The sequence below is a fragment of the Chlorocebus sabaeus genome, chromosome 6 (genome assembly GCF_047675955.1).
Source record: "Chlorocebus sabaeus isolate Y175 chromosome 6, mChlSab1.0.hap1, whole genome shotgun sequence".
Taxonomy (NCBI): domain Eukaryota; kingdom Metazoa; phylum Chordata; class Mammalia; order Primates; family Cercopithecidae; genus Chlorocebus; species Chlorocebus sabaeus.
Genome location: NC_132909.1, coordinates 48767877 through 48790697, shown reverse-complemented (window position 1 = coordinate 48790697; position 22821 = coordinate 48767877). Strand labels below are relative to the sequence as shown.

General features: G+C 56.9%; 3 protein-coding genes across 4 annotated transcripts; 1 reads left to right on the top strand and 2 right to left on the bottom strand.

Moving 5' to 3' along the window:
* The first annotated feature begins 3571 nt into the window (after positions 1–3571).
* MISP3 (MISP family member 3) lies at positions 3572–5877 on the top strand. 2 transcript variants are annotated; one of them, XR_497538.3, is made up of 3 exons: positions 3572–4674; positions 5137–5281; positions 5524–5877. XR_497538.3 is itself a non-coding variant. In XM_007995511.3 (3 exons), the coding sequence occupies exons 1-3, from the start codon at positions 4107–4109 to the stop codon at positions 5539–5541; spliced, it is 660 nt and encodes a 219-aa protein (XP_007993702.1). In that variant the 5' UTR covers positions 3572–4106; the 3' UTR covers positions 5542–5877. The 2 variants fall into 2 exon arrangements, 1 of the variants encoding a protein (XP_007993702.1); XM_007995511.3 differs by having other exon boundaries at positions 5208–5281.
* Positions 5878–11317: 5440 nt separating this feature from the next.
* C6H19orf67 (chromosome 6 C19orf67 homolog) lies at positions 11318–16156 on the bottom strand. Its single transcript, XM_007995512.3, has 6 exons — positions 15280–16156; positions 13684–13828; positions 13458–13558; positions 13189–13374; positions 12111–12245; positions 11318–11639 (listed from the first exon to the last, which is right to left on the bottom strand). Exons 1-6 carry the CDS (start codon positions 15612–15614, stop codon positions 11465–11467), a joined length of 1077 nt encoding a protein of 358 aa, XP_007993703.1. The 5' UTR covers positions 15615–16156; the 3' UTR covers positions 11318–11464.
* A 1660-nt stretch (positions 16157–17816) lies between these two features.
* SAMD1 (sterile alpha motif domain containing 1) lies at positions 17817–21055 on the bottom strand. The gene is made up of 5 exons (XM_073016866.1): positions 19776–21055; positions 19059–19353; positions 18873–18969; positions 18664–18775; positions 17817–18560 (listed from the first exon to the last, which is right to left on the bottom strand). Exons 1-5 carry the CDS (start codon positions 20727–20729, stop codon positions 18402–18404), a joined length of 1617 nt encoding a protein of 538 aa, XP_072872967.1. The 5' UTR covers positions 20730–21055; the 3' UTR covers positions 17817–18401.
* Between the last annotated feature and the right edge of the window lie 1766 nt (positions 21056–22821).

The following is a 22821-nucleotide window of genomic DNA, read 5'->3' as shown; positions in this document are numbered from 1 at the left end:
GCCATTGCACTCCAGGGACAACAGAGCGAGACTCCTCAAAAAAAAAAAAAAAAAAAAAAAGATTGTGCACTTGAATGCAGTGATTGATGAGAACTTAATAAAGACCCAGTTTATAAAGGTGGAGGGAAAACCATCAAGGCACAGTACCAACACCCTGGGTTAGCAACACCTGGGAGCTGTGATACCTCTTTGCCCTGGAGAGAGCTATGTAGAGCTGCTGCCTATAGCAGAGGGACCAATGGGGCTTGGAGGGAGGGGACATGGGGTAAACTTTTTTTTTTTTCTTTTTTTTTGAGACAGAGCCTCACTCTGTTGCCCAGGCTGGAGTGCAATGGTGCGATCTCGGCTCACTACAACCTCCATCTCCCAGGTTCAAGCAATTCTCCTGCCTCAGTCTCCCAAGTAGCCCCCAAGTAGGCAGGGCCTGTAGGCGCCCGCCACCATGCCTGGCTAATTTTTAGTATTTTTAGTAGAAATGGGTTTTTGCCATGTTAGCCAGGCTGGTCTTGGACTCCTGACCTCAGGTGATCCACTTGCCTCAGCCTCTCAAAGCGCTGGGATTTACAGGCATGAACCACCATCCCTGGCCAACTTTTTTTTTTTTTTTGAGAGGGAGTCTGCCTCTGTTGCCCAGGCTGGAGTGCAGTGGCCGGATCTCAGCTCACTGCAAGCTCCACCTCCTGGGTTTAGGCCATTCTCCTGCCTCAACCTCCCGAATAACTGGGACTACAGGCGCCTGCCACCTCGCCTGGCTAATTTTTTGTATTTTTTAGTAGAGACGGGGTTTCACCGTGTTAGCCAGGATGGTCTCGATCTCCTGACCTCGTGATCCGCCCGTCTCGGCCTCCCAAAGTGCTGGGATTACAGGCTTCAGCCACTGTGCCCAGCCTTTTTTTTTTTTTTTTGAGACAGAGTCTTACTCTGTTGCTCAGGCTAGAGTGCAGTGGTGTGATCACAGCTCACTGCAGCCTTGACCTCCCTGGGCTCAGGTGATCCTTCCACCTCAGCCTCCTGAGTAGCTGGGACTGTATGCACACACCACCAACATGCTGCTAATTTTTGCATGTTCTTTGTAGAGATGGGGTCTCACTATGTTGCCCAAGCTAGTCTTGAACTCCTGGAGCTCAAGCCATCTGCCTGCCTCAGCCTCCCAAAGTGTTGGGATTACAGGTGTGAACCACCGTGCCCAGTTAAACATCTTTTTTAAATGTTATTTTATTTATTTATTTATTTATTTATTTATTTATTTAGAGACAGGGTCTTGCTCTATCACCCAGGCTGGAGTGTGTTGGCATTATTATAGCTCACTGCGGCCTCAAACTCCTAGGCTCAAATGATCCTCCCACTTAAGCCTCCCAAGTACCTGGGACTACAGACAAAAACCACCATACCAAGCTAATTTTAAAAAAATATGGCTCCCTTCCCTTCCCTTCTCTTCCCTTTTTCCCTTCCCTTCCCTCCCCTCCCCTCCCCTTCCCTTCCCTTCCCTTCTTTCCTTTCCTTTCCTTTCTTTTTCTTTTTTTTTTTTCGTAGAGACAAAGTCTGCCTATATTACCCAGGCTGCTTTCAAGCAATCCTCCTGCCTCAGCCTCCCAAAGTGTTAAAATTACAGGTGGGAGCCACCATGCCTGGCTGGGCTAAACACCTTGGCTTCACGCTCCTCTCTTTCATCAGGTGATCTCAATGAAGCCAGAGGGGAAGAAAGGTGAAACAGAAGTCTGAGAAGGGGTGCTTGTGAAGTAGGAGGAAATCAGGAGGGGGTGGCCTGCGCAAAGACCAAGGAGCTAATGAAGAGGAGGACAGGGGATGAAGTCAGTGATTTAATCTGCCAAATGGACATCATAGGTGTCCTTGCCAGAAAAAGCTCCCAGAAGCTGGGCGCGGTGGCTCATACCTGTAATCCCAGTACCTTGGGAGGCTGAGGCGGACGGATCACGAGGTCAGGAGTTCAAGACCAGCCTGGCCAACATGGTGAAACCTCGTCTCTACTAAAAATACAAAAAAATTAGCTGGGTGTGGTGGCACACACCTGTAGTCCCAGCTCCTCCGGAGGCTGAGACAGGAGAATCGCTTGAACTCGGAGGCGGAGGTTGCAGTGAGCTAAGATCACGCCACTGCACTCCAGCCTGGGTGATAGAGTGAGACTTCGTCTTAAAAAGAAAAAAGAAAAAAAAAGTTCCCAGGAATGGGAGCCAAGAACCCAGCCCAGCTGGCCTGGCTGGAGGAAGGACCAGGAGGTGATACAGTGGGGAAGGTCCTATGGAGACAACTTTTTCCCAGAAGTATACCGCTTTTATTTTTATATTTATTTATTTATTTATTCATTTATTTGAGACAGAGTTTTGCTCTTATTGTCCATGCTGGAGTGCAGTGGTGCGATTTTGGCTCACTGTAACCTCCACCTCCCAGGTTCAAGTGATTCTCTCATCTCAGCTTCCTGAGTAGCTGGGATTACAGGTGCCCGCCTCCACGCCTGGCTAATTTTTTTTTGTATTTTTAGTAGAGACGGGTTTTGGCCATGCTGGCAAGGCTGTTTTCCAACTCCTGACCTCAGGTGATCCTCCCGCCTTGGCCTCCCAAAGTGCTGGAATCACGGGCATGCGCCTCCGTGCCCGGCCGGTAATGTATTTTTCCTTCTAGTCGCCCCAGAATGGTGGCGTTGGGGGCAGGTTCTGGGAAGAGTCTGCTTCCATTGGGGGAAAGTGGAAAATGTCCCCAGGGGAGGGTGGCCCGCTCAAGGGCATCGATCCTGCCCTTCAACCGCATGATCTAGCCCCAGCTGCTCTCTCCCCCTACCCTGGACGCCTCCTGTTTCCTGTCTGGGCCTCCCCGGGCGCCCGGGCCCAAGGTGACCGCCTTTCAACCGCAACCGCTAAGCTGCGCCTGGGGCGCGCTGTGTCTGTCTCTTCCTCCTCCCTCAATCCGGGAGTGCCCTTGGCCGCGGACACCTCCCGGATTTTTCCGGGAGGAGAGGGGAAGCCGCTTCTCGGCTTGGCGGGGGGCAGTGGCACGCGGCTGGGAACCTCGCTGAGCCCAAGCACTTGTAGGGAGACCCCAGCGCGCAGTAAGGCGGCTCCTGGCGCCCCCTCGGGCCGGTGCTGTGCGCTGCAAGGCTGGATCGGAGGGAGGGCCCAGGGGTCTGAGGCTCGCTGCCCGCTGTCTGGCACCGACTGGGCGGGGCTGCCCGGGTCCCGAAAAGACGGCTTCGGGGGACACCTCACCAATGGGCTAGTGGTTCAGAACCCCAGTCCGACGCGCTGCTGGGCCCAGTCTCCTGGACGATGACGGGGACATGGCTCTGAAAAAGTGCCAGGGTGTGCTCAGTAGAACACAGCACCCAGAGCGGCCCCCCAGAGAGCGGGGCCGGGTCTAGGGAAGCCCTCTTCCAAGAAATCCTGTGCCCTGAGGTGACTGGGCGCGCTAGCTGATGAAACTGAGTGCCCCACCGAGGCGCCCCTGTCCCGAGGGCGGGGCCGGAGTCCTCCTGGCAGGTGCCGGGGGCGGTGCCCGGCCCTGCCCCCGGGGGCCGTTCCCTGAGGCCAGAGGCGGGTCAGAGAAGCGGCCGGTGCGGGCGACGCCTTGGAACCCACGGGCGGCCACTGCTACTACAGGTGCCTCACAGGGGCCTCTGTCCTCGCTCTGGGCATCAAAACCCCGGTTGGGAACTAAGGCTTCCGAGCTGCTTCAAACCCTGGACACCAAGGCCGTCACCGGCCGGAGAACGAAACCCTGGGGTCGTCTGAAGAGGGGGGCCACAAGCCCCCAGGACCAGACGACGAAGCCCCAGAGCTGCTGCGGAGCTGAACACCGAGGTCCCCAAGCCCTCCGCAAAGGACATAGAGATCCTCGAGCAAGAGAGCGAAGTCCTCGAGCCATCAGTCGAGCAGAACGCAGAGCGCCCCGGGCTGTCCACAGCTGCGGGTTTTGAGAGTCCTGAGCCAGGCAGAGACGACCCTGGGCCGTCCGAAGCGCAAAGGGTGGAGGTCCAGGGGCAGCGTCCCCCTCCAGGCCCTGAGACCTCCTCCTCCAGGTCAGGCTCAGAAGCCCCCCACCCGCGTTTTCTGCCTTGCCCCAAGGCTCCCCAGCGTCTCCCGGAGGAGCTGTTCATGGAGACGCCCATCGAGCGCGAAATCCGCCGCAGCTGCGAACGCGAGGAGAGCCTGCGCCGGAGCCGGGGCCTGAGCCCGGGCCGCGCGGGCCGCGAACTCGTCGAGCTGCGCGTGCGGCCGGTGCTCAACCTGCCGGGTCCTGGCCCCGCGCTCCCGCGCGCCCTGGAGCGGGCGCGGGCGGGCGCGCAGATGCAGCGGGACATCGATCGGGAGGCCCACCGGCAGGCGGCGCTGGCGCGCCCCGCGGCCCCCGAGCCGCGCGCCGGGTCGCCGCCGCAGCCGCTGGGCGAACTCAAGCGCTTCTTCGAGGCCGCAGCGGGGAGCGGCTCCTCGGCGGGGGCAGGGGGCGGCGCAGGCCCGCAGAGGCTGCCAGAACCCGGGGGACGGCCGCGCTCTGCCGTGCAGGGCGGGTGCCCGGTGCTGGGCAGCTCCCCGCCGCCTTTCACTCAGTCACTGCTGGAGCAGGAGGTGCGCGCGGTGCGCGAGCGCGAGCAGGAGCTGCAGCGCCAGCGGCGCAGCGTCTATGGCACCGCGGAGTTCAAGGAGCCTACGCCGAGCCTCACCGGTAAGCCGCAGGCGTAGCAACGCCGGGGACCCCCCAGGGTTCCAGCCGTCCCCACTGACTGCCCAACTTCAGTGGCCTCTCCTTTGGCCCTCCGATTCTCGGGGTCTCTCTCTCCAAGCTCTCAAACTCCTGGGACCCCCTCTCAACTTTGTGTCTTGCCTACCCCTTCTGGAGCTCCAGTACTCGCTGTGATCCACCCCTCCACCGGGAGTGATGGACTCTCTGATCCACACCACGCAGACTGCGCGGGGGTGGGGGCATTCCAGATGTCTTCCTTTTTGTCGGGTTCCAGGGAACCCTGACTGGATTCTGGCACTCCTGGGTCCTCCCTCTGAATTTTCGGGCTCCTGCTTCTCCGTTCTGGGTTCACCTCCCTCCTCCCTCGGGTTCCTGGGTGCCTGGAGTTGAATGGAGGCTTCCATGGGGGGGAGGGCAGAGGGTGAACGCCTGTGTGTGTTTAAGGGGTGCGGCCGGCCTCTTTCATCCTGGCTGCCGCCCGCTGGTGAGCTGAGTGAGCACTCCTTCCCCCGCAGCGAGCAGGGGCGACGGAAAGTTGGCGGTGATGTGGCCCCCCCGCAGAAAGGCCTCGGAGAACGGCCTGGAGCAGGTGGGAGCCCCCTTACCCGTGTGCCTCTAGCCCTTGTCGCTCCCCCCACCCCTCCCGTGCCAGGACGCTGGGTGGGGAAAGGTACATCCCCCCTGGAGGGCCACTCTGGTCAGAACTCAGTCTGGGACGCATCCCCGGGGTAAAGAGAAGACAGTGGTCTTGGGGCACAAATCGCCACCCTGAGCCTGGGTGCGGTGCGCAGGTCCCTGAGGCCGGTCTTCCTTCTGGCCCTCTGTCCCCAGGAGGAGCGCAAACCCTGAGGTTTGAGCAGGCTGGGACCCCCGGCCGGAAGTAACGTGCGTGTCAGAGGAACAGGGCGGGGTGCGTCTAGTAAAAGGCCTGGAGACGGGTCGGCCCTCTGCATTGGGGAAGATGAAATCGACTTGACTTTGTGAAATTGACCAGCCCCCTCTATAAAACTTACAGTCCCCCATTGGGAAACTGACCACCACCCACAACTCCGCCAGTGAAACTGCCCAGCCCTTCTCTGCCAAGCAAACTGAACTACTCTCTCCCTTGACTGTTAAGAGGGCCGGAGTTACCGCCTCGGTTGCCCCACTCCCCCCACCCCCAATAAAGCCTCTTCTTTCAGGGCACTGCAGCCTATTTTTTTCTGGGTCCTCTTCGTTTGGGGTGGGGCGGGAGCACGGCGGGCCGAGGGAGGCCCGAGAAAACCCCAAGAGGTGCGGGCCGGAATGCGGGAATGCGCCCTTACCGCCCTGTTCTGGGGCTGCCCGCCTCCCCCACACGACCAGACATGGCCTGGCCCAGGTCCTACCGCCCCCTGGCGGCTCGAGCGCAAAATGTGGCGCGTGGACCGAGTTCACACCCTCTTGTTTCCAGGCTTCCTCCTCAACATTTATTGGTGCTAACGGTGTGCCCTGCGCTGGGCACTGGCTAGACAGAGGTGATAAGAGGCTGTTCCTACCCTGGGAACGTAAACAATAGCTACTAAAAAAAAAAAAAAAAAAAAAACAGGTGGTGAGGGTTCAGGCTTGTCAACATCATTGGTTCCTAATGATCACCGTTCTTCTTGACCTCACGGTCCTCACTATGAGGCGTGCTCATTCGCGGTGTTGGGTCAAGAGTTTCTGCTTTCCAAAAGTATCTGTGGCTGGGCGAGGTGGCTCACGCTTGTAATACCAGCACTTTGGGAGGCTGAGGTGGGTGGATCATTTGAGGCCAGGAATTCCAGACGAGCCCGGCCAACACGGTGAAACCTCGTCTCTACTAAAAATACAAAATATTAGCCGGGTGTGGTGGTGCATGTCTGTAATCCAGCTACTCAGGAGGCTGAGGCATGAGAATCACTTGAACCTGGGAGGCAGAGGTTGCAGTGAGCCAAGAATGGGCCACTGCACTCCAGCCTGGGTGACACAGTGAGACTCTGCCTCAAAAAAATAAAAAAGGCAACTGAAACCTAGCTTTTAAAAGAGAAATCTGCATTTTTATGATTGTGACTAGGAAAAACTTTTTTTTTTTTTTTTTTTTCTAGGCAGGGCGCTAAAAAAACTTAAAAGTTGTGCGGGAGGAGAGGAAGGAAGGAAGGTGGCAAGCAACACCTGTTTGCAATAGGGCCTGTGGCTGTCAATTTTCAAGCTCTGGTTAATTTCTCTCCCCTGGATGGGGGTTCAAGAGGGTGCATGAACACCCTAAATTGTCTCTAAAACTGTATCTGTGCAGTTAACGTTCTGGGACTAGTTTTACAGTGTCTTAGAAGTGCACTGAGGGCCAGGCGAGGTGGCTCACTCCTGTAATCCCAGCACTTTGGGAGGCCAAGGCAGGAGGATTGCTTGATCCCAGGAGTTCAAGACCAGCTTGGGCAACATAGCGAGACACTGCCCCCCCACCCCATCTCTACAAAAAATTAACCAGGTGTGGTGGCATGTGCCTGTAGTCCCAGCTACTCTGGAAGTTTAGCAGGAGATCGCCTGAGTCTGGGAGGTTGAGGCTACAGTGAGCTATGATTGAGCCACTGCACTGCAGCCTGGGTGAGAGTGAGATCTGTAATCAAAGGAAAAAAAAAAAAAAAATTCACTAAGACCAGAAAAGGGGAGACCCAGGAAGTTTACATTTAAAAATGTTTTCAATTTTGGAGACAGGGTCTTGCTCTGTCACACAGGCTGCAGTGCAGTGGCATGATCACAGCTCATTGTAACCTGGATCTCCTGGGCTCAAGTGATCCTCCTGCCTCAGCCTCCTGAGTAGCTGGGACTACAGGTGTGAACCACTATACCCACTTCAGGAACATTTTAGAATCGCTGTTTAAACTCTTGGCTCTTGAGAGCATGTCACTGCACTCTAGCCTGGGTGACACAGTTAAACTCTGTCTTTAAGAAAAAAACAAAAAAAACCCACAAAAAACAAAAAAACTCTTGGCTCTGTCCAACTGTCCCTTATACAGGGGCATCAAATGTCTAGTGAAATCCATATGCATAAAATACAGAGAGGTCAGGCTGATACAGGGCTGCATCCAAGAGCAGCTCAGCCCATGAAGGGCTCATCAGCCGACCCCATCGTCAGCCCAGTGATCCCATCCTCAGCATACTTCACTGTGACTGTGGGAGCTATGTGGAGAAAGGCAGGAGAGAGCCTGAGAAGGTGGGAAATGGAAACACCTAGAGGCTGGTCTTAATTTCCAGCAGGGGAGCCAAGAACTAAGTATGTCATGAGTGGACGGGGCCCGGGTGCAGTGCGCCCGGCCTAATTTTTGTATTTTTAGCAGAGATGGGTTTTCACCATGTCGGCCAGGCTGGTCTCGAACTCCTGATCTCAGGTGATCCACCCACCCTGGCCTCTCAAAGTGCTGTGATTACAGGGAAGCATGTGGGGCAGCCTCAAGGGGTTTAGTGGAGGGGCATTTAAGAAAATGATGTCAACTGGCCGTGGTGGCTCACACCTGTAATCCCAGCACTTTGGGAGGCTGAGGTGGGATAATTGCTCGAGTCCGGGAGTTCAAGACCAGCCTGGGCAATATAGCAAGACAAAGTCTCTACCAAAAAAAAAAAGAGAGAGAGAGAGAAAAAAAAAAAAAGCACTTTCTTGGGTCTCATCCCAGACTTAGGCTGATGATCAGACTCTCCATGTGATTCTGATGCACACTAGGAAGTTTGAGAATCAAGGGTGTAGAAAGCTGCTGAGCAACAGGACCCAGGAAACAAAGCTTGTTTCCTTCCCCTTCCAGTACTGTACTGTCACCACCCACCCGAAACCCTGTCTTAAGCAGACAGTGGATTTGACTTAAAGGAGACCGTCTAGAGCTGCTTGTGGCTAGTCTGAATTGAAATATGTTGGAAATGTGAAATACTAGATTTTCTTTTTTCTGATTTTTTTTTTTTGACAGAGTCTCGCTGTTGTTGCCCAGGCTGGAGTATAATGGCATGATCTCGGCTCACTGCAACTTCCGCCTCCTGGGCTCAAGCAGTTCTCCTGCCTCAGCCTCCAGAGTAGCTGGGATTACCAGCGCCCGCCACCAGGCCCGGCTAATTTTTGTATTTTTAGTAGAGATGGGGTTTCGCCATGTTGGCCAGGGTGGTCTCAAACTCCTGACCTCATGATCTGCCTGCCTCAGCCTCCCAAAGTGCTGGGATTACAGGTATGAGCCACTGCGCCCGGCTTTTTTTTTCTTTAAGATGGAGTCTCGCTCTGTCGCCCAGGCTGGAGTGCAGTGGTGCGATCTCGGCTCACTGAAACCTCCACCTACCAGATTAAGTGAGTCTCCTGGCTCAGCCTCTTGAGTAGCTGGGATCACAGGCGCCCACCACCACACCCACCTTTTTTTTTTTTTTTTTGTATTTTTAATAGAAACCGGGTTTTGCCGTGTTGGCCAGGCTGGTCTTGAACTTGTAACCTCAAGTGACCCGCCTGTCTCGGCCTCCCAAAGTGCTGGGATTATAGGCATGAGCCACCATGTCAGGCCAAGATTTCTAAGACAGTACAAAAAAGGAAAATACCTCAGTTTTTTTTACATGGATTATACATTGAAATATTTTGGGTATAACAGGTTAAATAAAATATCACTAAAATGAATCTAACCTCTTAATTTTTTTATGTGGTTACTAGAAAATTTGAAATTACATACGTGATTTGCGTTTGCAACTCACTTGATATTTCCATTGGACTCCACGAGTCTAAAGAATCTTAAAGGCCGGGCATGGTGGCTCACGCCTGTAATCCCAGCACTTTGAGAGGCCTAGGTGGGAAGAGAGCTTGAAGCCAGGAGTTCAAGACCAGCCTGGTCAACATAGCGAGACCCCTTCTCTACGATAATAATAATAAAATAGGGGCAGCCGGGCGCGGTGGCTCAAGCCTGTAATCCCAGCACTTTGGGAGGCCGAGACGGGCGGATCACGAGGTCAGGAGATCGAGACCATCCTGGCTAACACGGTGAAACCCCGTCTCTACTAAAAAAAAAAATACGAAAAAACTAGCCGGGCGAGGTGGCGGGCGCCTGTAGACCCAGCTACTCGGGAGGCTGAGGCAGGAGAATGGCGTGAACCCGGGAGGCGGAGCTTGCAGTGAGCTGAGATCCGGCCACTGCACTCCAGCCTGGGTGGCAGAGCGAGACTCCGTCTCAAAAAAAAAAAAAAAAAAAAAAAAATAATAATAATAATAAAATAGGGGCATCGATGCTGCCTATACTCCCAGCTGCTTAGGAGGTTGAAGTGGGAGGATCACTTGAACCCAGGAGTTAGAGGTTCCAGGATCGCGCCACTGCACTCCAGCCTGGGTGACAGAGCAAGACCCTTCCCTTCCCGCAAAAAATCTTAGAGCCACAGGAAAACTCACAGGGCCTCCCTCAAAGCAGTATCAGGGAGCATCAGGATTTCCTTGATGTCATTCAGATCACAGCTGTGGACTAAAAACATCCTTGATGCAGTCAGAAATTGTCACCAGAAATACACATGGAAGAGCAATAGTGGCCGGGCACCGTGGCTCACGCCTGTAATCCCAACACTTTGGGAGGCCAAGGAGGGCGGATCACGAGGTCAGGAGATCGAGACCATCCTGGTTAACACGGTGAAACCCCATCTCTACTAAAAATACAAAAAAAAAAAAAAAAAGCCAGGTGTGGTGGCCTGCGCCTGTAGTCCGAGCTGCTGGGGAGGCTGAGGCAACAGAATGGCGTGAACCCGGGACCCGGGAGACGGAGCTTGCAGTGAGCCCAGATTAGGCCACTGTACTCCAGCCTGAGCGACAGAACGAGACTCCGTCTCAAAAAAAAAAAAAGGCAGAGCTCTGGGTGTCTCCTCTGAAAATGCTGGGGGGAAGGGGAACCAAAAGGGCCCTCCTTGGATTAAAAGGGGATAACCAGCGGCTGAGTGACACCTGGCTCAGGAGGACACCCTTCCCCTTGCAACGTGCCACAAGTACCCGGTTCGGGTCCAAGGTTCGCCACTTGCTCGCCAGAGCTTTGAGCGGGTGAGTTCATTTCCCTCAGCCAGGGTCTCCTCTCCAGTCCGAGGTTGGAGAGAGGCTAAGAGATCCTAAGCTTGGATTCCATAGGGTTCTCCCACCTTGTCCGCACCCTGGATACCCCGAGAAAGACGACGACCTGTCTGGTCCCCAAGTACCAAAAGCTGGAAGAGAAAAAGAAAGTCTAACTCGGGCCCTTCGGAAACTGATCGAGGGCACTTTTATGGGGCACGTCGGGAAAAGTAGTCTTTTACGCTACAAAGAAATAACTTCCGGGTCAAAATATGGGAGTGGGCGTAGCCCTAAGTCTCTTCCTCCAGTGGGCGTTGACTTTCCCCGCTACCCTAAACTTACAGTTTTCTGGGTTCCGGTTGTTGACCGGCATCATTTCCCTTTTTGCTTCATTTCTGCCTGTGCGCATGCGCCAAACTCTCGTCCGCCTACTGGCGAATTTCAGATTTCTTTCAAAAGACTACATTTCCCAGAAGGCCACGCGAGTGGGCGGGGAAATGCCCCCGGAGGAGGGGCGCGGCGTTCGCAGCGGACACTGAGCCTGTGACCTCTTTCTTTCTTTTATTTAACACAAAACTGACGTGTCCGCATTCACGGCCCCACGGCCAGGCTGGACTCGGTGCAGACAGGTCAGCTCGGCCTGGCCCTTTGGAAGGCGAGGCCGGGCTGCACTAAGAGAATGAGTGAGCCCCTCCCCTGCCCCCTCTTCTGGAGTTTGGAACTGTCAAGTTCCAGCTCCTACCCCCTTTCCCAGGTTCAAGACCCCTGCGCTGCCCACCCCGCGGGCCCGGCTGCGCTCGGAGGCCGGGCCTGGCCTGCCTGGCCCGTGAGGATCTGCACCAGCAGGTCGGTGGCCAGCATGGGCGTGGGCTCCTCGAAGCCGATGGTCAGCAGCTGCTGGTAGTCCCCAAGCGGCTGCGGGCACAAAATCCTGGGGTGGGGGGGCCAGGGATAGACAGGCCTGGACTTGAGTGCCCCCTGCCCCTCGGGAGTCCCTCCCTTTAAGTGAGATGCGTCAGCTGAAAGAGGCTTTGTTTCAGCTGCCGGTGGGAAAAACCCTCGGGGGAAACTTGTTTCCTTGTTGATCAGAAACTTAGTAATGGCTCCTAGAGGCTGAATAACTGGTCCTGACCTGTCCAATCGCATTGCTAGCTGTGTGTCCTTGGGCAGGTAACAACTTCTCTGAGCACCCTGTTTTCTTTGTTAAATGGGGCCAATAGCATAGATCTCGATGGGTTGTTACTGGGGTCTGCATGAAGTGCTTTTCAGGGCACAATAAAATCCTATCATTACTAAGGGAAGCAGTGTTTGGGAAGGTGGATTATCTTTGGTGGGGTTCTGCCTCCCCATCTAGTGCTTGGTCTAGCGCCCAAGCCCACGTTGCTATTGCCCTAGCTCCTACCATGAATAAAGGTCATCCTCGGCTGGTCCTAGGGGCACCCATCGGCCGATGGACCACAGCTTCTGGATCTGCGGGCACGAATTGGCTGGACTCTGGCCTGTGTCTTCCCAAGTATCTCGATAGCACAGGAAGTAGCTGGGAGGGGAGGGAGCTGTAATTAGAAGTGACCAATTTCCTAGCTTCTTCTGTTGAGGGCTTTAATTTTGGAGGTGAAGTGGGAACTCATCAGAAGTTGCCCTGAAGTTCTCAGGTAGGAATGTGACTCTAAGGCCTTTTCTCCCTGCCAGCCTCCTTTTAAGATGAGAACTTTTATTTTGGTGGGAGGGTGGGTTTTAAGAAAATAGAGGTAGCCTTTCAAAAGCCTTTAGTTTCCTGGTTCACTTTTTTTTAAAGAGACAGATTATTGTTCCCACTCAGGGTGGAGTGCAGTGGCAAAATCACAGCTCACTGTAGCCTTGAACTCCTGGGCTCAAGTGATCCTCCTGCCTGAGCCTCAAGTAGCTGGGACTACAGACGCCAGCCATCAGGCCTGGCGAATTTGTTGTTGAGACAGAGTCTTGCCATCTTGCCCAGGGTGATCTCAAACTCTTGGGCTCAAGTGATCCTCCTGCCTCAGCCTCCCAAAGTGTTAGGATTACAGGCGTGAGCCATGGCACCGGGCCCTGGCTCACTTTTCACTTTGCTGGTGACAGTTTGGAGGGCCATATTGGCATTCATCATAGAAAGGGTAGGACTGGCCGGGCGCGGTGGCTCAAGCCTGTAATCCCAGCACTTTGGGAGGCCGAGACGGGTGGATCACGAGGTCAGGAGATCGAGACCATCCTGGCTAACACGATGAAACCCCGTCTCTACTAAAAAATACAAAAAAAAAACTAGCCGGGCGATGTGGCGGACGCCTGTAGTCCCAGCTACTCTGGAGGCTGAGGCGGGAGAATGGCGTAAACCCGGGAGGCGGAGCTTGCAGTGAGCTGAGATCCGGCCACTGCACTCCAGCCTGGGCGACAGAGCAAGACTCCGTCTCAAAAAAAAAAAAAAAAAAAAGAAAGGGTAGGACTTTGATTTGGGTAAGAGGACTTACTAATCCACAAGGGAATCTTGTCCCCGACCAGGGGCCTCTGGGGTGGCTTCCAGGTGCCATCGCATCTTCTTATAGAGGTAGCGGGGGAAGCGGCTGGCAGTGTAGGCGGTTGGAGCACAGTATCTGAAGATGGAGATCTCATGGGACAGGCTGATGGAGAACCTCCCGCAAAAGAAACAGGAGATGCTGGCAAGACATGAGAGAATGGAGGGGTGAAGCTGGGCCTTGGACTCCTTCATCCCCCTCATCTGCATCTCCTACCATTTTACCTGAGGGGGTTTGTCTCCTCCAGGTCCACGAACCCAAAGGAAGCGTACATGAGGACCAGCTGTTCCAGGCGCAGGGTCAGCTGTTGGGAGATCTCTAACAGCTGCATACAGGATGGATACAGTGAGATCAGCTGGCCTGAGAGGAGTGGGCCTCCCCCTCCACCATCCCCACAGCCTCGGAGCTGCGAGAAGAAAGGGGCCTGGGGTCTAAGAAACCTCTACACACCCCCTTTCGGACCAGCTCCTGCAGGGGTCCATAGATGTGGGGTACGCTTCTCGCGGCTGCCTCCAGGTACAGGAAGTAGGGCTCACACATCTGTAAGAAGGTGGGCATGGCCTTGGCCAGCTGCTCCTTCTGTACTTGGTCTCTGCTGAAGGAAGAAGGGGGCCTTTGCCTGCAATCCCTCACAATCCCTCCCCACCCCCCCGTTTTCCCCCATTCTACTCAACCCCAACCTGTATCCCTGGCTTTGACCCCTGTTAGAAAAGCCCCCAGTTTCAGGTCTTTTCTGAACATCTTTCTGGTTCACCTGCATCAAACCCATTTGGAACACTTGTTAAAAGGGCTGACACCTGAGTCTCACATCGCCACTTAGGACCCAGAGCTTCCTGCAGGGGCTGGGCGCAGTGGCTCACTCCTGCAATCCCAGAGGTTTGGGAGGCTGGGGCTGGAGGACTGCTTGAGGCCAGGAGTTCCAGACAAGCCTGGGCAACGTAGCAAGACCCCGTCTCTACACAAAAAATAATTAGCTGGGCATGGTGGCACCTATAGTCCCAGTTACTCAGGAGGTGGAAGTGGGAAGATTGCTTGAGACCAGGAGTTTGAGGCTGCAGTGAGCTATGACTGCCCCACTGCACTCCAGCTTGGGCAATAGGGCAAGACCCTGTCTCATTAGAAAACCAGCTTTATGAGAATCCCTTGAACCTGGGAGGCGGAGGTTGCAGTGAGCTGAGTTCGCCCCCACTGCACTCCAGCCTTGGTGACAGAGCGAGACTCCATCTCAAAAAAACACAACACAAAACAAAAAAAACCCAGCCTCAGCCGGGTGTGGTGGCTCACGCCTGTAATGTCAGCACTTTGGGAGGCCGAGGCAGGTGGATCACGAGGTCAGGAGTTCAAGACCAGCCTGGCCAAGATGGTGAAACCCCGAATCTAGTTAAAAAAAAAAAAGAAAAAAATTAGCCGGGCAACGCGTGTTGGCGGGTGCTTGTAATCTCAGCTACTCGGGAGGCTGAGGCAGAGAATTGCTTCAATCTGGCAGACGGAGGTTGCAGTGAGCCGAGATTGTACCACTGCACTCCAGCATGGGTTGCAGTGAGCCGAGATTGTACCACTGCACTCCAGCATGGGCAACAGAGCGAGACTCCGTCTCAAAAACAAGCAAAATCCAACCCAGCCTCCTAGGAGATACCAATGGACACTGAAATTGGAGACTCACAAGGAAACCTGGTGTGTGAATCACATGATCCTTTGGAGTCTCAAACTGATGTCCTGCAGGCCAAGTTTGGCTCAGGTGGGTCTTCTTTAGTCGGCACAGGGTTCAAAATCTAAGACAGCACTTAAAAACTGGGAGAAAAAGTCCTAGAGACTTGACAACCCCAGGCCCACACTGCCAGGACAGTAATAGCAGCAGTCCCCTACCCTCAATTCTACAGTCCTCCTCACTCTCTTAAACTGGATTCTGATATGCTAGCCTCTTCCACTGCCTCCCTCTGGCTCCTAGCGCTTGTCATTTTGCAACCCTGGCGTGTGTCACCCATCCTGTCGCCTCCCCTCCAAGTCTCCTTACCCATGGGGACCTGGGACCCTGTCCAGCATCACCTGTAGAGCAAGTAGCTCTGGAAATCATCCGCCTTCTTGAGTAGGTAGCGCAGCTGTTGGGTGATGGGGCTGAACAAAATGTCCAAGGATAGGCGGGGAGGTGCTGGCCCGGGCCCGGGGACCAGAGGTTCGGGGGAAGGCGTGGAGGCCGGGGCCTCAGCCAACTGCCCCTCGGCATCTTCAGGGTCCGGCTCAGGTGGGTTCCCAGGCCTGCTAGGGGGCGTCGACCAGGAGGGGTCTCCGCAGGGCGGTGTCCCAGGTTCCAAGGCATCTGGAGGCGGTGTTTCTCCAGGGTCCAGGGGGAGCGACCCCTCGAACCACTGCTCCGTAGCCATGGTAGGGCCGGAGGCCGAGGGGTGGAGGGACCTGAGCTCTTTAAGCTTCCGCTGCTGCTCACGTTGGCCGCTGGTTCGACGCCGCCCCGGGAGCCTCCGACTGGCCCCTGCCTTGACCTCTCCACCGGAGCCGCGCCGCCGCGCCGGGGGCGGGGGCGTTCGCCTCTTTTGAATTTCAACACGCGGGAGGGGCGCGCCGCTCCAGTCCGCGCGCCCGCGGCCCCCTACCCCTGCACACGCGCCGCACGCGCTCCGGGAACCTGGCGGTGGGGAGGAGGGACCTGCCTAGGGAGGTGACTTCTGGCCGTGTCCTGGGGGTGTGGCTAGGGCCGGGACCTTTATCTCTCGAGGTGGATTCCTAGAGTGGAGGGGTCTCCAAACGTGTCTCCAACACCTCAACCCGGCACAGGTATATGGAATGAGGCTGCCCAGGCCCCAGCCCCTCACTCGCAGAACGCTGGCTTTTTTTTTTGGTAGAAATTTTTTTTTTAATTTAAAATTTTTAGAGATGGGGGCCTCTCTATGTTGCCCAGATTGGTTTCAAACTCCTGGACTCAAGCGATCCTCCCGTCTCCGCCTCCTGAAGTGCCCAGCCTGTTTTTTTTTTTTTAAAAACCCAAAAAACAAAAAATCTCTAATGGAGTTGAGACACTGCCTTAGAACTTAGTAGGGACTTTGGATGTAGTAGCTCTGACGACTACTACTAACAATAAAAAAAAAAAATCTGAAAAAAATCTTCAGGCTGGTCTTGGTGGCTCATGTCTGTAATTCTGACACGTTAGGAAGCTGAGACGGGAGAATTGCTTGAAGCCAGGTATTCAAGACCAGCCTAAGCAACAGAGCAGGACCCTGTCTATACAAAACATAAAATGTTCGTTGGGTGTTGTCTGAGGCACGAGAATCACTTGTACCCAAGAGTTCGAGGCTGTCACCAGTTATGATTGCACCACTGCACTCTAGGCTGGGTGACAGAGCAAGACTGTCTTGAAACAAACAAAATCTTCACTTGGAAATCTTCTCATGATCTCATCTGATGGCCCAGAAGGAATTTTCTGTTGTTTTAATGAAGAAGACCATGAGGTCTGGAGAGCCTACTATGGTCCTAGAACAGATTCCTGCCCCCAATATTTGTAGCAGATTCTTTGCAGTAGACAAAGGCTGACAGGTTTATAGTTTTTAATGTACGTTATGTCAAATACTCTATATTTAAAGACTCGGAGTGAAGAACTCGGACAGGTGTCAGATGCCACCCTGTGTGATCCCCAGCAGACAGTATCTCTGTGCCGGGCCAGCTGCCTCTTCTGTAAGGTGGGATTTTATGAGTTGTCTTATGGGGACCTGAGGAGGACAGTTGAGAAAATGCTTATAAACCCAAGGACTTAACTGCCAACCATTCAACAATATTTGAGGCCAGGCATGGTGGCTCAGCTTGTAATCCCAGGCAGGAAGAGAGAATCGCTTGCAGCTGGGAGTTTGAGGCCAACCTGGCCAACAAAGTGAGACCCTCATCTCCACACAAAAAAAATTTTTCTTGAGACAGTCTGCCGCCCAGGCTGGAGTGCAGCGCGTGATCTTGGCTCACTGCAAGCTCCACCTCCCAGGTGTAAACAATTCTCTGCCTCAGCTTCCCGAGTAGCTGCGATTACAGGCACCCACCACCACGCCCAGCTAAGTTTTCTTTAATTTTTTGTATTTTTAGTAGAGACAGGGTTTCACCATCTTGGCCAGGCTGATCTTGAACTCCTGACCTCGTGATCCACCTGCCTCGGCCTCCCAAAGTGCTGTGATTACAGGTGTGAGCCACCACGCCCGGACAAAAATTTTTACAAATTAGCTGGTCATAGCAGAGTGCACCTGTAGTCCCAGCTACTCCGGAGGCTGAGGTGGGAGGATCACTTGAGCCCAGGAGTTTGAGGCTACAATTATGATAGCACCACTGCACTCCAGCCTGGGTGATAGAATGAAACCATCTCTAAAATGAAAACACAAATTCAGCACCTGCTCTGTGCCTAGCTCAGTTCTGGGACATGGGGAGATTACAGAGGAAAAAAAACCCAAAGATTCCCACCTTTCTGCAGCAATTACTGTTATCGACAGTTATAATTCATTGTTTCCGTTTTTCTCCCTCTCCAAACAGTTCTGTCCTAACCGGAGGCTCTTTAATGCCCTCTCCCCACCCCATTCATAAAACGGACTCCGTGGTTCTTTTTTTCCCTTTTCCTTTTTTTAAAATTTTATTTAAAAAACCTTCGGTGCAATATTAAAAAGCAATACAGCCAGCTCGAGCGACAATCAACAGAAACAAAAGAGGCAGGAGAGGAAAGGCCCGAGGAACCCCAACCCAGCTAGTCCCCTAGGGGCTGGAGGCCAGGGGCAGACTGAGAAGGGGGGCATGGGTGGTAGGGGAGGGAGGAAAGACCACCCACCAAAATAAACAGGCAGATCCAAACATTTATACAGGAAACATCTGGCTGAACGGAAGAGGATCTTGGGGAGACGAGAAGCCCCCAACATTTCATTTTTTTTTTTTTCCTAAAATGTCCTGGGCTGGGTGGGGAGGGTCAGCCACCTGGGGTTTAAGGAGCAATTCCCTCCCCACACCGACGTGCTGAGGGGCAGATGTGTAAGAGAGAGAGACACAAGGGGCAGAGATGAGGACAAGAGGGTGCCCTCTCCCTGGAATCTGTTATGAGGGCTGAGGGTGTCCCCGTCCAGCTCCTGGACTCTGGGGGGGTCTTGGGTGAGATGGGGGCCGGAATGGGTTGGGGCAGGGGTGAGGCTGGGCGCTCAGCCTAAGAAGCCATCGGGGTCATCATCCTCAAAGTGGCCTTGCTGAAGCACCTTGATGTGGTGCTCGTAGATTTTCAGGGCTGGCCCGAGGCGGATGGACAGGCCGGTGAGCACATCTGTACGCTGCATAAGCAGCAAAGATTTGCCATCAATTTCCTGGGTGGGACAGGGACAAAAAGAGAGAGCGAGCCGCGGTTAGGGCACATCCCAGAGAGCCCCTCTGTGTCTGTCAGTGTGTAGTCCTGGGCTGGGAACTCACCTGTTCTTGGAAAGCTGTCGCCTGCTCCGGGAAGCCAGCCTCGGTAAAATATTCCACAACATCCATCACCGTCCATTCCACGGGATCAGACGGCTTCTCTTTGCGCCCGGGACTGCATCAAAACAGATGGGCACCAGTGAACACGGGTGTCCCTCTGGCTGTGCCACACACCTGGGCAGCACTCCCATGTCTCCAACACCCCAACTTACGGACAGCCAAAGGGGGTCCCGTCGGCCCCAGGTAGGGCTGGTTTGCCTGGGGGCAAAGGCACGGGGGACGGAGAGTCTGGCCCGGTGGCAACAGAAGCTGGGAAAGAAAAAAAAACACCTTTGGCTTTGTTTTCGGGCTGAGTTCCTCCCCACCTAGCACTTTCCCCCACCCAGAGGAGTCCTTACCTGTTCCCCCCTCCTTGTTCATGCCTGCCATGGAGAACACCTGGCGGGTGCCGCTGCCCGGGGCTGGCCCCCGCCCTTCATCCTGGCCCTGGTGCGGTCCGCAGGGTGTCCACTCCTTGACCCTCTCCTTGGCACTCTGAGGTCCCCGCTCGCCGTTAAGCTGGTGGTGCTGGGCACCTGCAGGACGGTCACTCTCGGGCACTTCAGAGCCCTCTGACACATCATCTTCATCATCTTCATCTTCATCATCATCATCTTCCTCCTCTTTTTCAAGCACTCGCTCTTCTCCACCTCTCTGGGACCGAGGAGAGAAACATGCAAGATTAATAGCTGTTCTAATCCCTGACCCTGCCTGTGGCATACGGGCGGTGGTGAGGAGGGCCCGATTCCACCTTTAAGAACAATACAGACTAACTTTTACGCATTCACTCCGTGCCAGGCTCTGTGCTAACTAAAGCCCTCGACAACCGAATCTCACTAAACTCGCTCAACAACCCCAAGGGGTCGCTACTGTTATTAAGCCGCGTTTACAGCGGAGGAAACTGAGGCTCCGGGAGATTCAAGCACTTGCCAAGGTCACCACGCACCCAGCCCGCAGGAAACGCGCGTAAAGCCCCAGTCACCCGCCACCCAGTTCCTCCCGGGACTCGCACCCCCGCCACCAACTTCGCCCGCACCTGCCCACCGCGCGGCGCCCCCGCTCCCCGGCGCGCTCACCTTGCTCCGAGACTGGCGGGCGCTGGCGGCCGGCGGCGCCCGTCCGGGCCTGTCCCCGCGGGGCAGCGCAAGCGCTCCGAGACGGGTGCGCTCCAGGCGGCCTCGCGCCGCCGCCTCCTCCTCCAGCAGCCCCTGCACGCGGCCGCGGGTTAGGCGACCGCCGGCGCCGCCGCTGCCCCCGAGGTAGCGCACGACTTCCCGCAGGCTCACGGGCCGCGCTGCGCCGCCGGCCCGCGCCGCGCCCCCCTCAGGCGGCGGCTGTGGCTGCGGCGGCGGCGGCTGCTGCTGCTGTGGCGGCGCCGGCGGCTGTGGCGGCGGCGGCAGCGGCGGCTCCCGGGCGGCGACGGCGGGCGGGGGGGCGCGGCGCGGGCCGGCCGGGGGCGCCACCGCCGGGGGAGCGGCTGGCGCAGGCGGCGGCGCGGCCAGGGGCGCGGCCCGCTGCGCGCGGGGGCCCGGCTGCGCGGGGCCGGGCGAGGGGGGCGCTGTGGCGGCGGCGGCGGCGGCCGCGCGGGGCGCCCGGGCCGGGGCGGCGGCGGCGACGGGCGCGGGCGGTGGCGGCGGGGCGGGCGTGGGCGGCGGCGCGGCGGCGGCGGCGGCGGGGGCCCCGCGGGGGGCGCGCGGCGGGGCCGGCGGGGTGGCTCCGCGCCGGGGCGGCTGGACGCGCGCCGCGTTGCGGTACGAGATGCTCCCCTTGTAGCTGACCCGGAGCACGGCGCGCTGCTGGATCAGTTTCTCGAGCTCGGCGCGCGTGCGCTCCGGCTCCGGGCCGTGCCGCCGCCGCACCATCCGGCAGATGCGCTCCAGGTCCGGCCGCGCCTTGCGCGAGCGCAGCGAGTCGATGGTGTCCAGGATCCACTCTTGGTAGTGCGGGGAAGCGGCGGACGACGAGGCGGCGGCCGCCGTGGTGGCGGCCGCCGCCGTCTCCGGCGGGGGTAGGGCCGGGGGCCCCGCCATGCCTCCCGCCCGGCCCGGCTGCACCGTGCGCGCTGCCTCCCTCCCAGCGCGGCGCCCCCCTCCCCGGCTCCCCTCCCTCCGCCGCTGCCCGCCTCCTCCGCCTCCCCCCCCGGGGGGCGCAGCGCCTCGGCGGAGCGGCGGCGGCGCTGCTGTTTCTTTGCAAAAAAAAAAAAAAAAAAAAAGAGAGCGAGAGAGAGAGAGAGGAAAAAACAGTGAGAGAGAAAGAAAAGAGAGAAAAAAATATGCACACACTCACTCACTCGCACGCACGCACACACAGACCCGCTTCTGCTGGGCGCGCGCGGGGCCGGGGATGCGAGGGGGAGGAGGGGAGCGCGGCGCGGCCGGCCCCTCCCCGCCGCCGCCGCCGCCGCACGCGCGCCCTGCGCCCGGGACACTCCGGCCCCCCTTCCTTCCCTCCCTCCCTCCTCCCCGCCGCCCGCCTTCCTCCCTCCCACCCCCACGCGCCCGCTTTTAAGGTGGAGCCCGGGCCCCCCGCCCGCCCCCTTTACCCTGCGCTCTCGCTCACTCCGGCTCGCTCCGGCCCCCCCTTACAACTCCCGCGCGCTTTTTAAGGAGGCGCCGCGGAGTTGGCGCCGGGGCGGGGGCGGGGGAAAGCGCCGGGCGGGGGAGGGGGAGGGGAGTGCCGGGGGGAGGGGAGAGGGGGCGGGCAGGGCGGGCGGGCGGCGCTCGGCCGCCCTCCAGCCATTGGGCGCGGGACCCAGACGTCCCCGGCGCCCAGCCCCCCTCTCCACGCCTCCCCGGCGCGCTCCGCTCTCCGGACCGCACTTACCGGGAACTCGCCGCCCGCGGGCCGGGGCTGCCGCGCTCGCAGGGTGCTGCGGGGACCCTCTTGCTGCCGCCGCCCCCGCGTCCCTCAGGCGCGCCTGGCCCGGCGCTAAGGATGCGGGGAGGGGGGCGCGCACCCTCTCCCCCTTCTACTCCCCCTGCCAGGGCCGCCCCCGCTGCCGCTCGGCCTTCTGGCGCGCCGGCCCCGGCGCCTCCCTAGAGCGCCCTCTCGGTCCCGGGCTGGACGCCGAGGGGGCGCGCCGCAGATTTGGGGACCCCGAATCTGGGGTCAGAGGGCAGTTTGACGCTCGTTTCTCCTGCGGGGCCGAAGGAGTGCCGGAATTTCAGCTAAACCCTGTTTACAAGGACTTCAAGCCAGGACCTGATCGGCCTGCACTCTGGGGTCCGAAATTCCCTTTCCAACCCCCTGGGGGTGTGTGGGTGGGTGATCGAAGTCGAGAACACCAGCGACACTTTTTTTTTTAAACAAAACTTTATTGGTAATAGTTTTCAAATATGTTTACAACAGCACACTGTTCAAGAGGAAGTCTCGTCCTTCGCAGCACACAGGTTGAATCGCCCCCGCACCCACCCGGGGCCCCACCCCAGGCCTGAGAACTCCTCCTGGGATGGAGAGAAGTTATGAGAGGGGGAAATATGGGGATGAATAGGGTGGCTCCCCAGCGGCTCCCCACTTTTCTATTACGAGAGAAAAAAGCACAAATGAGACAGTGGGGGAGAGGTGATGGACAGCTGACAGCTAAGCTGGAGGAGGGGCGCCCAGGATGGGGGAGACGGAAGCTGGTGGGTGAGTAAAACAGGCAGCCCCTCCCCAGCAGCTCTAGCCTTGAACCCCGGGCCATGGCGTTGGGGGACTTGGCCTCTTCTGTTCCCTTTTGCAGGGATACCCTCCCCATTCAGCTGAGGGAAGACTGGACATTAAAATCTAGCGGAGAATAAAATTAAGGAGTTGGGGGAAACGCTGTTGGGAGGATAGACTTGGGCTTGGGGCTCCCCCTCTGTCTTTTTGGGGGATGACTCCTCTTTGGCAGGGAGAGGGGCAGCTGCTTTGTCTGGCTCTCAAAGCCCAAGTGTGAAGACAGGTCTGTTGGGGAAGAAGAGAGCGGAGGCTTCCTAAAGGGGCCTAGACCCTCGCAGGATTGGCAGAGAGGATTCCCCGGGGAGGGACCCAGGGGAGATTAGCAGCGGGGAGGTTCAAACCCCAGCGCCTCCCTTTCCAAAGTCAGTCTGCTTCTCTTTAAAATGGATTTGGGGAATGGGGGGACATGGGAGGGGTGGGAGT

What these genes read in the sequence shown, in the direction of transcription:
- MISP3 (XM_007995511.3), top strand. Translation starts at nt 4,107, where the DNA reads ATGGAGACGCCCATCGAGCGCGAAATCCGCCGCAGCTGCGAACGCGAG. An exon ending in GCCTACGCCGAGCCTCACCG is followed by an intron (nt 4,675 to 5,207) that starts GTAAGCCGCAGG and finishes CTTCCCCCGCAG; the next exon opens with CGAGCAGGGGCGACGGAAAG.
- C6H19orf67 (XM_007995512.3), bottom strand. Translation starts at nt 15,614, where the DNA reads ATGGCTACGGAGCAGTGGTTCGAGGGGTCGCTCCCCCTGGACCCTGGA. An exon ending in GAGGAGACAAACCCCCTCAG is followed by an intron (nt 13,375 to 13,457) that starts GTAAAATGGTAG and finishes ATGTCTTGCCAG; the next exon opens with CATCTCCTGTTTCTTTTGCG. An exon ending in GAGGATGACCTTTATTCATG is followed by an intron (nt 11,640 to 12,110) that starts GTAGGAGCTAGG and finishes CCCCCACCCCAG; the next exon opens with GATTTTGTGCCCGCAGCCGC.
- SAMD1 (XM_073016866.1), bottom strand. Translation starts at nt 20,729, where the DNA reads ATGGCGGGGCCCCCGGCCCTACCCCCGCCGGAGACGGCGGCGGCCGCC. An exon ending in GAACAAGGAGGGGGGAACAG is followed by an intron (nt 18,970 to 19,058) that starts GTAAGGACTCCT and finishes TTTCTTTCCCAG; the next exon opens with CTTCTGTTGCCACCGGGCCA. An exon ending in CGACAGCTTTCCAAGAACAG is followed by an intron (nt 18,561 to 18,663) that starts GTGAGTTCCCAG and finishes TGTCCCACCCAG; the next exon opens with GAAATTGATGGCAAATCTTT.